This window comes from Erinaceus europaeus, chromosome 7 (genome assembly GCF_950295315.1).
Source record: "Erinaceus europaeus chromosome 7, mEriEur2.1, whole genome shotgun sequence".
NCBI lineage: Eukaryota > Metazoa > Chordata > Mammalia > Eulipotyphla > Erinaceidae > Erinaceus > Erinaceus europaeus.
The window spans coordinates 86367899-86382184 of NC_080168.1; the positions used below are offsets into that span (position 1 = coordinate 86367899).

General features: G+C 40.4%; 1 protein-coding gene across 1 annotated transcript in view; it reads left to right on the forward strand.

Annotated features, from left to right (window-relative positions):
• Nucleotides 1–2943: 2943 nt before the first annotated feature.
• STOML3 (stomatin like 3) overlaps nt 2944–14286 on the forward strand; it is a 31180-nt gene continuing 19837 nt past the window's right edge. Inside the window, exons 1-2 of the mRNA XM_060194903.1 lie at nt 2944–3020; nt 6427–6540. Coding sequence (XP_060050886.1) covers nt 6489–6540 — 52 coding nt within the window. The 5' untranslated portion in view covers nt 2944–3020; nt 6427–6488. The remainder of the gene's footprint in view (nt 3021–6426; nt 6541–14286) is intronic.

The following is a 14286-nucleotide window of genomic DNA, read 5'->3' on the forward strand; positions in this document are numbered from 1 at the left end:
TCTCCTGAGGATATGTCCTAAGGAACCAAACACACCCATACAAAAATAGCTGTTTACTTGTTTTTTACTTGTTTTCATAGCAGCACAATTTGTAATAGCTAAAACCTGAAAGCAACCCAGGTGTCCAACAACAGATGAGTGGCTGGAAAATTTATAGTGTATAAACACAATGGAATACTGCTCAACTAAGAATGATGAATTCGCCTTTACTTCATCTGGGATGGAGCCTGAAGGTATCATGTTAAGTGACTTAAGCCAGATTGAGAAACATGAATATGGGATGATCTTGCTTATAGACAGAAATAAGAACAGAAAGGTGAAACACAAAGTAGAATTTGGACTGGGTGTGGTGTTTGCACCAAAGTAAAGACTGGGCAAGAAGGGTTGCAGTTCCTGTATCATGATGGTTGAGGAGGACCTAGGTGAGGGCTAGAGTGTTATTCAAAAAACTGAGAAAATGTATATATGTACCAACAACTGTAAACCATCCAATAAAATAATTTTTAAATGAGAGAAAAGATATTTTCCCAAGGGAGTAGCAAATCCCCTGGAACAGGTGCTAATGGTGGATGGCATTTGGTGGAAGAATCTTCCTGAAACCAGTACTTGGGAAAAGACAAAAACCCAAGATTGGCCTGAATTGTCTAAAGATGGGTTTTAATCTTTAAGATGAGCATTCGGGGGGAGGGGGGATCAAATACATGTGTTTAAGGACAATATTCTGTATATGAAGAGTGGTAATTAAGGCTTCTAAAGCTGTTCTCATTTTAGAAGTTTCCCTGACTCAGGATTTGATAGAATATAAACACAGAACACTAGGGCTAGGTGGTGGTGCACCTGCTTAAGTGTACAAGTTAGTGTGTAAGGACCCAGGTTCAAGTCCCAGTCCCTACCTGTAGGAGGGAAACTTCATGAGCAGTGAAACAGGGTTGTAGGTGTCCTTATCTCGCCCTCATTTAAATAAAACACAAATAACTTCATCTGGAGTTTATTCCAACAACTCCAGATAAGCATACTTCCCACATTTTCACCCCCTCATGTTGGAGAAAGTTCCATTAATTCAACTCTAAAAGACGTTATAATCTGAGCTTAATTGTTTTTTTTCTTTAGAGGAGAAACCATTGTAAGTGGGCACATTTTTATTTATTCCCCTAAGGCACCCCTTTTGGCAATTCAGTTTGTCCTTGGTGCTTCTTATTCAAAGTATCCTTGCTTTCTAGACTAAGATATTTAGAACACTTTGCAAGAAAAAGAAAAACAGTTGCTTAGTCATCTTCCTAGGGGATGCATTTGGTGCAGGTGCCCTGGAGACACTTCTCCACTGCTGTCAGGGGAATAATTACTGCTACTGTTGTTTTGTTTCTTACACCTCAGTGAGTGGCAGTCCTGGCAGAAGAGGTATTTAGTCCATAATAATGGAAACTATTATAAAAGTACCTTGCTGTACAAGAAAGGGTCACCTAATTAGGAAGTAAAGGGGCTTCCCAATAAGAAAGGATTGTCTCTGGAAAGAGAAATTTTCATGTTATTCTTCTCAAGATTGTTTATTTCTAAAATAATGATATGGTGGTCAAATAGAAGTCGGGAAGAAGGGAGTCAGGTGGTAGCACAGTGGGTTAAGCACACGTGGTACAAAGCGCAAGGACCGGCATAAGGATCCCAGTTCGAGCCCCCAGCTCCCCACCTGCATGGAAGTCGCTTCACAAGCAGTGAAACCTGTCAGCAGGTGTCTGTCTTTCTCTCCCCCTCTCTGACTTCCCCTCCTCTCTCCATTTCTTCCTGTCCTGTCCTGTCTAACAACAATGACATCAATAGCAACAACAATTAAAAAAAAGTCAGGAAGAAGCAGAGGGAATCTATGAATTGACAATATAGAACCTTCAAAAGGCAGAATTTTGTTTGTGGATATATATATATATATATATATATATATATATGTATATATATATTTTAAAGATTTTATTTATTTATGAGAAAGATAGGAAGAGAAAGAACCATCACTCTGGCCACTCTGGCACATGGGCTGCCAGGGATCAAACTCGGGACCTCATGCTTGAGAGTCCAAAGCTTTATCACTGTGCCACCTCCCGTACCACAAATTTTTTTTTATTATCTTTATTTATTGGATAGAGACAGCCAGAAATTGAGAGGGGAGGAGGGGGAGAGAGAGAGACAGGGAGAGACACCTGCAGACCTGCTTCACCACTCGCAGAGCTTTCCCCCACAGGTGGGGACCAGGGTCTCAAACACGGATCCTTGTGCACTGTGATATGTGCACTCAACCAGGTGCACTACCACCTGGCCCGTGGTAAAGTGTAAATGCCCTTTGGAATGGTCTTAATTTTTCAAATTTGTAGCAATCTAGAGTAGCACTCACTTTACAAGGGAAGGGAGAGAAGAAAGGTGCTGAATGTTTTCGCATCCGTTTTAGTCTGTTGCTGGTTCCAAACCCCTTTCTCCAAAGCTCTAATATCTGTATTCATATAATTGCAAAGTATGAATGACAACCCTGCTTTTTGCTGTAATTTGAGTTTGGGAAAAGATGATTAGGGTTACTGAGTAGCTGGCAAAAGAACCCTACAACCTGGGAGGGCTTTTTAGATGAAGTTGCTATGAAGACTATATAGATGATAGGGAAAAGAGAAACGAGAAAAACCAAGATAAGCTAGGCAAGACCAGTTGGTTTTGTATTGTTTGTTTCACAAAAAGGTAAGCTAATTATGATGTAGGCTACAGTTACGAAAAAGATAATGATTATAAATTTAGAAAATTTGTTCTTTCTGTCTGTATTTGAATAGTTCAAAATTGTCCTTGACTTCATATGACCTATTGAAAGTACAGCTGGGACAGGAATCAGGGAATCTGGATTTAAAAACAACAACAAAAAAAACAAACTGCTATTTGTGAGCTATTTTCCTTGACCAATTATTTATACATTTATTCAGCAAGTATCTTTTAAGGAACACTATGTGCCTGCTTGTGTCCTAAATGCAGAAGAAGGCAAGAGGGAAGGTGCCATGGTAAATAACAGACGTGGTCACTTTCCTCATGGGTATGTTAATGTGTGGCAGGGATCAGAAACGCAAGGAGCATGCAATAATCCCAGTTCCAGCCCCTGGCTTCCCACCTGCAGAGGGATTGATTCACAAACAAAGAAGCAGTTCCGCAGGTGTCTATCTTTCTCTCCCCTTCTCTGTCTGCCCTTCCTCTCTCAATTTCTCTCAGTCCTATGTAACAAGAGCAGCAGCAGCAACAACAATGGAAAAAAGATGGCCACCAGGAGCAGTGGATTCCTAGTGTAGGCACTGAGCTCCAGGGATAACCCTGGAGGCAAAAAAAAAAAAAAACACTTAGGTTGTAATGGTTACATATATATGGTCTTTGGCTCAGGTTTACTTAACAGTAGGTGGTATGGCAATGAAGGAGGAAGAGTCAGGTCAGTGATGTTTTCTGCCTCTGTGTTTGAATAAAGTGGGGGGAGGAGAAAGAAAAGTGACACAGAAAGATGAAATCATGCAAATGCAAAGTCTTAATTCCACAAGAAAAAAAATACAAAAATAAATGGGCATGGCTTTGTTACAACAGTATTCTGTTTATAAAAGTATGTTGGGGAAGTCCAACGGTAGTTCAGCGGATTAAGCGCACGTGCTGCAAAGCGCAAGGACCGGTGTAAGCATCGCGGTTCAAGCCCCCGGCTTCCCACCTGAAGGGGAGTCGCATCACAGGCGATGAAGCAGGTCTGCTGGTGTCTTTCTCTCCCCCTCTCTGTCTTCCCCTCCTCTCTCCATTTCTCTCTGTCCTATCCAACAATGACGACATCAATAACTACAACAATAAAACAAGGGCAACAAAAGAGAATAAATAAATAAATATTTTAAAAAGAAAGATTTTTTAAGAAAGTATGTTGGAAGGGGAGTCGGGCAGTAGGGCAGCAGGTTAAGCACAGGTGGCACAAAGCGCAAGGACAGGCATCAGGATTCTGGTTCGAACCTCCGGCTCCCCACCTGCAGGAGCGTCGCTTCACAAGCAGTGAAGCAGGTCTGCAGTTGTCTTTCTCTCCCCCTCTCTGTCTTCCCCTCCTCTCTCCATTTCTCTCTGTCCTATCCAACAACGACAACATCAATAACAACAGCAATAATAACTACAACAATAAAACAACAAGGACAACAAAAACGAATAAATATTAATTTTTTAAAAATATCTTGGAAGTGGCTCAGGAGGTGGCACAGTGAATAAAGGACTTGACTTTCAAACATGGGGTTCCCTAGTTTGATTCCGAGCATTGCATATGCCAAAGTAATGGTTTGGTTCTCTCTGCCTCTCTCCCCCACTCCTCTCACAAATCAATCTTTAAAATATATATTATTTGTTAGATCAAATATGGCTAGCAGGCTAAACCTAGGCGAGAGGAAGAAACATACTATAGGGGCCAGAAGGTGGCACACCTGGTTAAACGCACACATTACAATGCAGAAGGACCCAGGTTCAGTCCCCTGGTTCCCATCTGTGGGGGGAGGAGAGATTGGTGAAGCAGTGCTGCAAGTGTTTGTCTCTCTCCCTCTCTATTCTCCCCCCTCCCCTCTCAATTTCTCTCTATCTATCCATTAAGAAATAAAGGGTGTCGGGCGGTAGCGCAGAGGGTTAAGCACACATGTCTCGAAATGCAAGGACCCGTGTAAGGGTATGGTTCAAGTCCCAGCTCCCCACCTGTGGGGGGGGGGGGCGGTCGCTTCTTGAGCAGAGAAGCAGGTCTGCAAATGTCTATCATTCTCTCCCCCTCTGTCTCCCCTCCTCTCTCCATTTCTCTCTGTCCTATCCAACAACAACAACATCAGTGGCAACAATAACAACAACAACGATAACAAAATGGAAAAAAAAATGGCCTCCAGGAGCAGTGGATTCGTGGTGCAGGCACCTAGCCCAAGTGATAACTCTGGAGGGAAAGAAAGAAAAGAAAGAAAGAAAGAAAGAATTAAAATATTTTTAAAAATTTATAAAAAGAAACCCCTTTTAAAAAAGAAATATTTTTTCTTTTTTTACTGATTTAATTATGAATGACAAGTCTGTTGGATAAAAGGGGTACAATTCCACACAATTACCACCACCAGAGTACTACATCCCATCCCCTCCATTGGAAGCTTTCCTATTCTTTATCCCTCTGGACCGAGGATCTTTATGGCATGCAAAAGGTGGAAGGTCTGACTTCTGTAATTGCTTCTCCACTGGACATGGGTGTTGGCTGGTCAATCCATACTCCCAGCCTGTTTCTGACTTTCCCTAGTGGGGCCAGGCTCTGGAGAGGTGGGACAAATATTATTCAAATAACTGTATTTGTAGTAGCAAGTGCAAAGGTCCTGTGACACACACAAAAAAACTCAAAGCTGGGAGCCAGGCGGTAGCACAGCAGGTTAAATGCACGTGGCGCAAAGTGCAAGGATGGGCTAAGAATCCCGGTTCGAGCTCCCGGCTCCCCACCTTTAGGGGAGTTGCTTCACAGGCAGTGAAGCAGGTGTGCAGGTGTCTGTCTTTCTCTCCCCCTTTGTCTTCCCCTCCTCTCTCCATTTCTCTCTGTCCTATCCAACAACGACATCAATAACAACAACAATAATAACTACAACAATAACAACAAAAAAACAAGGGCATCAAAAGGGAATAAATAAATAAATATTTTTTAAAAAAACAAAGCTTTTGAGAGACTATCAGACGGCTGCTGAGGATGCGATTGCTGAGCAAGTGAGGTGAATGAGGCTGGAATGAGAAGCAGGGGTAAGATAACAGGACTTTTAAAATTATTATTATTTTACTTATTTATTTTATTTTAATGAGAGAGTGAGAAAGACTGAAAGGAAGACCAGAGCACCGTTCAACTCTGGCTTATGGTGGCAGTGGGACCACGGAGAGTCAGGCATAAACGTCTTTTGCAGGACCGCTATGCTGTCTCCCCAGCCCACCAGGAGGCTCTGATAGCACACTCCGGATTTTAATGTTTTTTTTCAATGGTCAATATTGACAGCCATTGTGTTATTTTAAGCAAAACAGAAGCATAATCAGATTTGAGTTTCAAAAGGTGATTCTCAGCAATGTGCACACACACAAAAAAAAGAACAAGATTTCCTCATTTGACATATGGGCAGACAGATTTGCCCGGGGTGTGGGGTAGTTCACAGAATGCCTAAAACATAAATGTAGAAAATTAGAGACATTTTATAGGCAGCACCAATATTGGCAGGTTATTTTCTTTTGACTTTTCTCTATGAACTAAGGCGGTGTGAACTCTTGAAAGGGATGTTTTGTTTATGCTAATAGGCTTCCCTCACCAGGGTAACTGCTCCTTGGGGTGTTCACTAAAGAAGAGGAACTTCTCTCACTCTCTCACTCTGACTCTCTCCTCTTTCCTGTTCCCAAATACTTCTGTGTTGCAGCCAGGAGCCCAGAAGGACTACAACCCCATGAAAATTGGCAAAGTATAAAAGCTTCTCAAGAATGCAATGGATCCTGGACTGTCCTCCCCTGAGAAGCTGGATAAAGAGAATCTAGTGGGTGAGTTCCTGTTTCTTGGTTTAACCTTGTTTATTTAGATTGTGCAATGGGAGACTTGTAGTGATTTTAGAGAGATCTAGAGCAAGCACGGGGTGGGTTGGCCAATATTGAGATTGGGTTTAATTTTTTTATTTTAATTATTATTTCACCCTTTTAAAGATTAATTTTGTTACACATGGGGGAGAGATTTTTTTTTTCTAAATAACCGTAACCACAAACTCTTTTATATTTTTTATTACTTATTTATTGGATAGTGGCAGAGAGAAATTGAGAGGGAAGGGGGAGACAGAGAGGGAAAGAGGCAGAGAGACGCCTATAGCCCTATTTCATCACTCCTGAAGTTTCCATCCTGCAGATGGAGATGAGGGGTTTAAACCCAGGGTCCTTACACACTGTAATTTATGCACTTAACTGGGTACATACTACCTGGCCCTCAGGGAGACAATTTCACATGAGATAGACAAAGTCAGAGCACCAGTTTGGTACATATGGCACTGGGGATTAAACCAGGAACTTCAGCTATACAAGTCCAATTCTCTACCAGCAGAGCAATTTTCCTGGTCAAGAGACTAGAGCCTGTAGTTCTTATGTCTTATTCTGGTTTTATTTTCTCCTTGTTTATTAGTCTATGGCTCATTCTTTTTCTTGAGTTTTAGATAGAATTTATATTTATCTTTGCATACTTTATTTTATATTCAATAATAAAAAACATGTTTGAACAGACTGAAATTTAGTTACTTTCAAGCAACAGGTGATGGTATTATGATTAAAAGCAAAGCTGACTTGAACTGCATCATGTCTGATAAATGAAAAGAAGTTAAAAATAATAATAATAAAGTACCAGGCAAGGAGATAGCATAATGGTTATGCAAAAATGTTTCCAAACCTGAAATTTTGAAGTCCTAGGTTCAATTCCTTGGCACCACCAAAAGGTAGCATTGAACAGTGCTCTGATGTAAATAAATAAATGATAACAGGTATTTTTACAGTTATTTTTTAATATTAGTCATTATTATGTTTTACCAAGTATTTTGATCCTTTTTTATTTTTTATTTTTTTACCTCCAGGGTTATTGTTGTGGCTCAGTGCCTGCACTACGAATCCACTGCTCCTGGAGGCTTTTTTCCCCCCTGTTGTTGCCATTGTTGCTTACCGTTGTTGTTATTATTGTTATTGTTTTGCATAGGACAGAGAAATATTCAGAGAGGAGGGGAAGACAGAGAGGGGGAGAGTGAAGCGACCTCCCTGCAAGTGGTGGGGGGGGGGGGCGGAGGAGGCTCCAACCGGTCCTTGAGCATTGCACCATATGCTCTTATCCCGCTGCGCTACCGCCCAACCCCCCCTTTTCTTAATCTGTAAAAATTTGAGGTGTAATTGAAAATTGAATCGTTAAAAAAAAAAACTTTGTTAAAGTTCTAGAAAGCAGTGATGAAAATGACCTGTTTGTGTGTAGGTGATTTAATATGTGGTATATATGATGTATTGCCAAATAAGTCACAGTACACATTAAAACTAAGGAATGCATTTGGTGTGATCATTTTACAAAAGAAGTAAATATATGCTTGATATATTCACTGGAATTGGAAAATAAGCTTTTCTTTTGAAGTAGACAAGGCAACAGCAATGTGTTAGAAGCCATAAAACCGTTGTTTAAAGTGCTAATAATGGAAGGTCTCTATTCTTCATTCTCTTCTCAAGCAAAAAGTTTCATGAAACATTTTAGCTCAACTTTATCAAGTTAAGACATCTGTGTCCAGCTCTGTTATAACATGTTTGAAGCTCTGACACTAATGAGAGAGTGTTCATGGGGTTTCTTAGTTTGGGGTGATTGACTTAATGGAAAACATATGCTATCGTAAAGCAAATAGAAGAGGGACTTAACATTTTAAAGATACTGTTTTACACGCTTTGGGCAACTTACGAAAGATACAATATCAATCATTCTCTGAGATGTGTGGAGAAGCTTTCCCTTGCCTGATCCATGTTAGGCACAGTAGCAAGACATAATTCATAATCAATAGTCCTTCACACTGTCCAGAAATCACAAATGCTAAGAGAATTAAATGAATAACTGAGTCCCTGTTATCACCTCGAGCAAGGACTTTGTGCAGTAACACATGTCTGATTTACAGCAGTTTTCAAAAGTCACATTGTGCATGGCGTCTCAATTTCAAGTAAAGTGACATCATGAGGGTAGATCTACAGAATGTTGTAAATTAGATCTTTTCCCACCCCCAGTCTCTGCCGTTAGGCATTTACCACTCTACTTTGAAGTTCTCTCACATACCTTCTTTTCCTTGTTCTTTCCTCCTCTTCTTCCTTCTCCTCCTCCTCTTCCTCTTCCTCATCCTTCTCTTTCTGAATCTGGACCACCTAAACCCATTAGTTCTTCTTAATATTAATATGCAAAAAAGATGTTATTGGGAAGCTTATTACAAGAAAATTTCTAGAAATTCTGAATTAGCTAGGTTTAAGGTGGACTTGATATTCTGCCTTCCAATAAGTTCCCAAACTGAGAGACTGCCAGACTGGAACCACAGTATGAGTACTGCAGTTTCTCCTTGTTCTGTGTTTCTCCTGAAAATGTTCCTTGATGCAGTGTGATATTTAGAGAAAAAGCCAATCAAGAAAATGACTTATAGGTGGTGAAAAGATGATGTTTACCCCTAGGTAAACATTTTAGTTTTTATGCTTGGTGCTTCAAGTTCTTAATTCTCTAGAGAAATAACCAGAAGTTTACAGACTATTCTACTGACTATATTTCTTTCTTTATTATTATTTTTTATTATTTTTTTGCCTCCAGGGTTATTGCTGGGGCTCAGTGCCGGCACTGCAAATCCACTGCTCCTGGAGGCCATTTCCCCCCATTTTTTGTTGCCCTTGTTGTTCTTGTTGTTATTATTATTGTTATTGATGTCATCATTGTTGCATAGGACAGAGAGAAATGGAGAGAGGAGGGGAAGATAGAGAGGGGGAGAGAAAGATAGACACCTGCAGACATGCTTCACCACTTGTGAAGTGACTCTCCTGCAGGTGGGGAACCGGGGGCTCGAACCATGGTCCTTTAGTTGGTCCTTGCGCTTTGTGCCATGTGTGCTTAACCGGCTGCATTACGGCCCAACTCCCACAGTTTTTAGTTTCTTTATTGGGGGATTAATGGTTTACAGTTGACAATAAAATGACCAGGTGATGCTGGAACTCCAATCCAAATCCTGTGCATGACTGAGCTATCTTCCCGTTGCCTGATGTTCTGTTTATGCATATTTTCTACTAATTAGAAGCACACTGTACATATTTTCCATTTAATTTGAATACTTTTATCTATTAGAATTTTTATGGTTTACTTTATTTATTACAAGAGAGAGATTCATATAGGATAAAGAAGAGTGAAAGAGAGAGAGAGAACCCACAGTACCACTCTGGTGCATGTGATACCAGAGATTCAGTCAGGAACCAGGAACCTTAGACATGAAAGTCTGATGCTCTGCTGGGTGAACTGTTTCCCCCCAGCTATTCCTATTAGTGCTATACCATAGTAATTATCCATGGCACTTTGAAATTAAAAAGAATTCATATTATGATATGTATCCTACTTTAGTTAATCCTCCTTTCATAGTTTTAATGTTAGGATTTGTTTTCTTTCTTTCTTTTTAGCTTACCACTGTTACAAGTAGCACTATCATGAGTGTATTAAAGCTTAAAACTTAAGGATAAAGTATCTATACTCTTTTGCTTTTAGAGTACTGTTGCTTCAGACAAAAAGGGAAGAGTGGGAGAGGAAAGAATGCTGCAAAGAAAGTTTTTCTTTCTTCTTCTTCTTCCTATTCTTCTTCTCCTCCTCCTCCTCCTCCTCCTCCTTCTTCTTCTTGTTCTCATCATGTTGTGGAAGGAAAGTGTAGGATAAGATGGAGAGAGATGTATAAGGGAGAAAATGTGAGGGTATATGGTTCTCAGGTTAATCGATTCTCTTGAGAGAAAGTGGACTCTCCTCTGATGGGTCATTATTTCCAGACAAGAAACTTCAAACAGATCAATAAGCTGACTAGCTGGATGGAGCATGATCCTGATGACTTAACACATCTAGGGGTGCCATTCACTTCATTCAGTGAATGAATTCAGAATCTATTGTGTATCATAAAATGAAGACATAGCGATCAAATGTCTAGGACTCAAGGGTTAGCTCACTTGGGAAGACTCCTGCTTTGCCATGTACATGATCTACTGGGGGAAGTTTCAGTGCTATGGTGTCTCCCTATCTCTGTGTCACTTTCTACTGAAAAAAAAATGATCCCATAGAAGTGAAGACACAGTGACAAAACAAACAAACAAACAAAAAACTGCTCTCAATGCCTATAGGGAACACATACAAACAAATTGATTAAAAATGACAAGGTACTTTGGGAAGTGGTGGTAACTGTGTATTTGTGTATCAGAAACTCAGGAGAGAATATAGTGCACTGCTTTACCATGTGCATGACCCAGGTTGGAGTCTGGTTCTCACTGCATTGTAGGAAGCTGTGGCTTCTTTCCCTCTATGATTATCTGTCTTCCTATCTGAAAAAAGTCAGCCCAGAATAGTGAAGCCCTAGGAATGACAAAAGAATAAAGAAAAAGAAAAAAAAGAAAGAAGAATGGAATAAAGGTAGAAAGAGGAATGATGAAAGAGTGGGAGAAAGAAAGGGAGAGATAAAAAGAATAGGGAATGTTGACTCTAAGGGAGGAACTCACAAGAGGTCTTTCATTCTAAGGGAATAAAAATAAGTAAATTTAAAAACCCTGCTCCCCAGATCAGCTGATTTCTCTCTGGCTGCTTGGTTTTTTTGTTTGTTTGTTTTGTTTTGTTTTTTCTGCTCCATAGATTCCTTGGCATTTGCTGTCTCTCATAAACATATTTCTGTGATTAAAAAAAAAAAATGAGGACTTTCATTCTGTGGCTCTGCTTCCTATCTTAAGGGCAGGGGCAGGTATCAGGTAGCAGAAGCTCTGTTTTTTTATGTCTTTCTGAACATTCTGTCTCAAAGTATAACTTAAACATTACTAAAAACACACTAATATTATTTGGGGGGCTGGTGTTTGCACACTTGGTTAAGTGTACATGTATTACTATGCACAAGGACCAGGGTTTGAGCCCACCAGCAGGGAGAAAGATTCACAAGTGGTGAAGCAGAGGTGCAGGAGTTTCTCTGTCTCTGTCTCACCCTATCTGTTTTCCTCTACCTCACAAATGCTCTGTGTTCAATCAAGTAGAATAAAGTTTTAAAATAAAAAAAAACACTTTAAAAGCACAATCCTATGGTTAAAAGGAATCTAGTGAGAAATGTTTTGAAATGAACTTTAGCTTCTATCGCTGAGATATAAATCAGACAATTTAGGGTTCTTGGGGGTGGGGGCACAAGTGCAAGGACCAGAGCAAGATCATGGTTCGATCCCCTGGCTCCCCACATGCAGGGGGAAGAGAGGTTGCTTTGCAAGTGATGAAGCAGGTCTGCAGGTGTCTATCTTTCTCTCCCCCTCTCTGTCTTCCCCTCTTCTCTCCATTTCTCTTAGTCCTATCCAGCAATAACAACAGCAACAACAATAATAACAATGATAAAACAACAAGGGCAACAAAAGGGGAAAAAATAGCCTCCAGGAGCAGTGGATTTGTGGTGTAGGCACTGAGCCCCAGCAATAACCCTGAAGGCAAAATAAACAAACAAACAATAAAATAAAATAAAATAGTCTCCAGGAGCAGTGGATTCATAGTGCAGGCACCAAGTCCCAGCAATAAACCTGGGGGAAAAAAAAAAAAAAAAAAAGAAAATATTCTTACAATGGTGAATCCAGGAGCTTTGAGTTGGGAAGAGGAGCTTGAAAAAATCATGTTATGTGAACTAAGTCAGAAACAGAAGGATGAATATGGGATGATCTCACTTACAGGCAGAAGTTGAAAAACAAGATCAGAAGAGAAAACACTAAGCAGAACCTGGCCTGGAGTTGGTGCATTTGTATTGTACCAAAGTAAAAGTCTCTGGGGTAGGGTGTGTGTGGGTGGAGAGTACAGGTCCTAGAAAAGGCTAACAGAGGACCTAGTGGGGGTTGTATTGTTATGTGGAAAACTGAGAAATGTTATGCATGTACAAACTACTATATTTACTGGTGACTGTAAAATATCAATACCATAATAAAGGGGGAAAAAGTTAAAAAAAAAAAAAAAAAGGAAATTCTTTTTCTCAAAAAAAAAAAATTCATTTACTATTCACTCAAGCTGAGGGAAAAATCAGCTTGATTGTTTGACCAAAGTTCACCTCTAGAAAATTCTATGCGGTAGTCTGGCTGTTTAGAGGACTTCATGATATGATAATCCTTTTGCACAAGTTATCATGAGGTTACCAGAGAAGGAGCCCAAGACTTCAGAAGGCTAAGTGACTTGTAAGATGTCATTTGGCTTTCAAATAGACATGTCTCAGAACACAGGGCTAATCAACCCTAGCCCCAGATGTTCTTCCTAATTCATCTGTGCACATATTTACTTTACTGGAAGTTTTCCATTCTACCTGTTCTCCTCATTCTGAGAATGCAGAGCAATCAGAGCAATTCCATCGTCAGTACTAGCCCAACCCTAATGCTTTGCTACTTGAATTATTTTCTATATTTTTAATATTTATTTATTCCCTTTTGTTGCCCTTTTTTTTTTTACTGTTGTAGTTATTATTGTTGTTATTGATGTCATTGTTGGATATCACATTGAGAAATGGAGAGAGGAGGGGAAGATAGAGAGGGGGAGAGAAAGATAGACACCTGCAGACCTGCTTCATCACTTGGGAAGCGACTCCCCTGCAGGTGGGGAGCCGGGGCTCGAACAGAGATCCTTATGCCAGTCCTTGTGCTTTGTGCCACGTGCACTTAACCCACTGGGCTACCGCCCAACTCCCGCTACTTGAATTATTTATTGAGGTATGAATCCACACAATGACGTGCACATGTCCCAAGTGTTTGACTTGGAGAATGGATATTCTGGGGCTGGGTGGTGGTGCACCTGGCTGAGTGCCTATGTTACAATGCACGGGAACCTGGGTTCAAGCCTCCAGTTGCCCCCTGCAGGGGGAAAGCTTTGCAAGTGGTGAATCAGTGGTGTAGGTCTCTCTCTCTCCTTCTCTATTTCCCACTTTCCTCTCAATTTCTGGCTGTCTCTGTCCAATAAATAAATGAAGATAATAAAAAATTGTTTAATTAAAAGAGTGAGTATTCTAATGGCCATAGAGAGATCTCTGACTCATAGCATGCAGCAACCTGCTCTGAGAATCAACCATGACTTATATTAACTGGCCTAGGAAGTGAGCCTTCTACATCAGAATTGCAGTTCAGAAAGCTATAATAACTTCTGGAACTATCAGCTCACACTGGTTAGGACCTGAGGAGTCAGTGAATTTCTTAACTGTTTGACCCTGCTTCCATATTAGGACCAAATTAGAAATGCCAGATGTGTACCCTTAACCAATCACATAGGACTCCCTGCTCCTTACCACAAAGTTTCTCAGTTGCCAGGCTCTGAGTCTCTCTGCCACATGCCCCAGAAGGAGGCTGACCCTCTTGATACTGTAAATTGAGAATAAATAGCCTTAGTTTCTCTGATATGTTTTGGGCTTCATTTATTCCACAAGCTCAATTGTGTAAGTCTAAGCAATTGCCATGCATGTCAGCACATTTTCAGCACCCCAAGGACTCCTTCATTCCTTTCTAGTTAACATCCTAGTTACAAATAAA